Below are 2401 nucleotides of genomic sequence, written 5' to 3' on the forward strand. Positions count from 1 at the left end.
ACACACACACACACACACACACACACACGAACTGACAAACAAACAAATAAACACATAGTCACCCTTTTTCACCAGCTCTTTCATCCAGTTTCCCTCTCCACTCTCACAAACACACAGATAAACAAACAAACAAACAAACAAACAGACAAACACACGTTCCCACCAACCCTTGTTCATCAGCTCCTCCGTCCAGTCACCCTCCCCATTCATACACAAATAAATACAAACCTACAAACAGACAACCAAATAAACAAACACATACTGGACCCTTTTACCATTTCCTCAACCTTATCCCCTTCTCAACTAACAAACACACACACACACACACACAAAGAAAGAAAGAAACAAACAAACAAACAAACAAACAAACAAGTTAACAAACAAACACGCCATACCTTGTTTACCAGCTCCTCCGTCCAGTCCCCCTCTGGGGGCCACTCCGGTATGAAGATCATGCTTGCGTCACACGCCAGACCGGCGGTCAGGGCTAGGTACCCGCTCTTTTTGCCCATCACCTGGACCGGGGACGACCAAGACAAAAATGGGTAAAAGTACTAAAAGTAAAGTATAGAATCCCCCAAGTCTGTGAGCATCATGACGATCAGAGCGTGCTGCTTCTTATTCCTGTAAGACCGGTCCCAGAGTGGCTCTGTAGGTCTGACCTGTAGCTCGCCTGGCACACGCCGTGTGCGTGTCAGCACAGCCGCACTGTGGGTTGGCGCCTGTGTCTTAGCGAGCGCAAGGCACACTCGCTGTGTCTCAGCACAGCCACACTGTGTGTTGACGTGTGTAAGTGTGCAACTGATGGGTCTGCCTTGCTATATTTAGGTACTGTGTAATCCAAGACCATCTATACCAAGACAGGACAACTCTTCTTTACGTCATGTGCCAAGTGCAGCCCCCCCCCCTTTCCCACACACACCCACACACCCAAGCACACTTGCAGCTGTGCGCGGCGATAGTTTACATTGATAATGCAAGGCTACATCTAGGCCTAGGCCTACGACTACAGTCGAAACTAGGTCAACCTCTCGATTCGAAGTTTCAAAGTATGATAAAGTGCATTTCTGGGTGATTTTGTGGCCAAGTGTTGATGTTAGCATCAATATTTAATAGTAAAGCACCTAATAATACTTACTTCTCGTTGATTTTGATGATCTGTGAAGAGTTTCAGTCGAAAACTAAACTCGAAGCGACGCGACACATGTCCGCCATTTTTAAAACACTGTTGAATAGCACGTCTGACGCATCACGCAGCTCATCTGACAAAAACAGACGACACAGTGACGCTGCTTAAGCACACGATAATGTATACATTCATTTGCACAGTGCGAGCCAGGCGAGCTACAGGTCAGACCTACAGAGCCACTCTGGGACTGGCCTAAGACCTAACTGTAACCCCAGTGTGACCCCACGGTAACCCACATGTTGCGCAGTAATTTAAGTAGTTTTAAATTTGGGGTGGGGAGTGGGGTTACACTTTACTTTTACCCTATGAAATCTTCAAATCTTTTGAAGAAAAAAGTCGGCATGGTAAAAAACAATGACAAAACAGCACCAAACAAAAAAACAAAACAAAAACAACTCACAATCTAACTGCATTTGAAAAAAACCCAACGTGGAATCCCTGGTATAGTCACACATCCAGGACAAAAGACCTTCTGCTGGTCCTACGCCCTTATAACTGTGTTTGAAAGAGCCGTGAAAGTCCTTGCATGGTCGTATCTAAGATAAAGACCTGCTGCTGGCCGTACACTCCTATAACCTAGATTTGTTTGAAAAAGCCGTGAAATCCCATTCATGACCTCCAGGACTTACAGGACAAAGACCTAGCCAAGTTTGAAAGAGCCCCAAAATCTCTGACATAACCGTACCTCAACGACAAAAACCTGCTGAGAGCTACTGGACGTTGTAGCGATAGCGTCGGTGGCCTCGATGATACGGTGTAGCGCCGAGTCCACTCCTATAGCCACGTCACTCCCGCAGACGTCATGGACTATGCTGGAGATGATGCCTACCGCTCGCAACGTTTTGTGTCTGTCAAAGGGGGGGGGGAGAGGAAAAAAGGGAGCGAGGTGAGGGGTAAGTGGAGGGGCATACAAACTAACTCACACAGACATGTAAATAGACAGATGGACAGTCAGACAAGTAAACAAACAAACAAACAGGCCAACAGTTTACTTAGCGGCAAGTTCCCGGGTAATCTGGTTTCTGTCGTGAAGTTCTCTGAGCAAGAGTGGCCATTCTTCGTGGAGTACGTTCAGTGCTATAAAGAGGAGGGTTGGATTGGGGTGGGGGTGGGGGAAGGTGGGGTGGAAGGGGTTTCAGATCCTGGTTGCTGATGGGGAGATGATGTTGGGATGGTGACGATGAAAATTGTAACGCTTGTGATGATTTGGGG

The 2401-nt window shown here is 47.0% G+C and overlaps 1 protein-coding gene across 1 annotated transcript in view; it reads right to left on the minus strand.

Annotated features, from left to right (window-relative positions):
* The window catches only part of LOC101850972 (ATP-dependent 6-phosphofructokinase), a 9582-nt gene that overhangs the window by 4315 nt on the left and 2866 nt on the right, over positions 1-2401 (minus strand). Inside the window, exons 4-6 of the mRNA XM_013085329.2 lie at positions 2182-2266; positions 1875-2037; positions 396-515 (exon numbers count right to left, since the gene is read on the minus strand). Coding sequence (XP_012940783.2) covers positions 396-515; positions 1875-2037; positions 2182-2266 — 368 coding nt within the window. The remainder of the gene's footprint in view (positions 1-395; positions 516-1874; positions 2038-2181; positions 2267-2401) is intronic.

The sequence above is a fragment of the Aplysia californica genome, unplaced genomic scaffold, assembly GCF_000002075.1.
Source record: "Aplysia californica isolate F4 #8 unplaced genomic scaffold, AplCal3.0 scaffold00365, whole genome shotgun sequence".
Lineage (NCBI taxonomy): Eukaryota > Metazoa > Mollusca > Gastropoda > Aplysiida > Aplysiidae > Aplysia > Aplysia californica.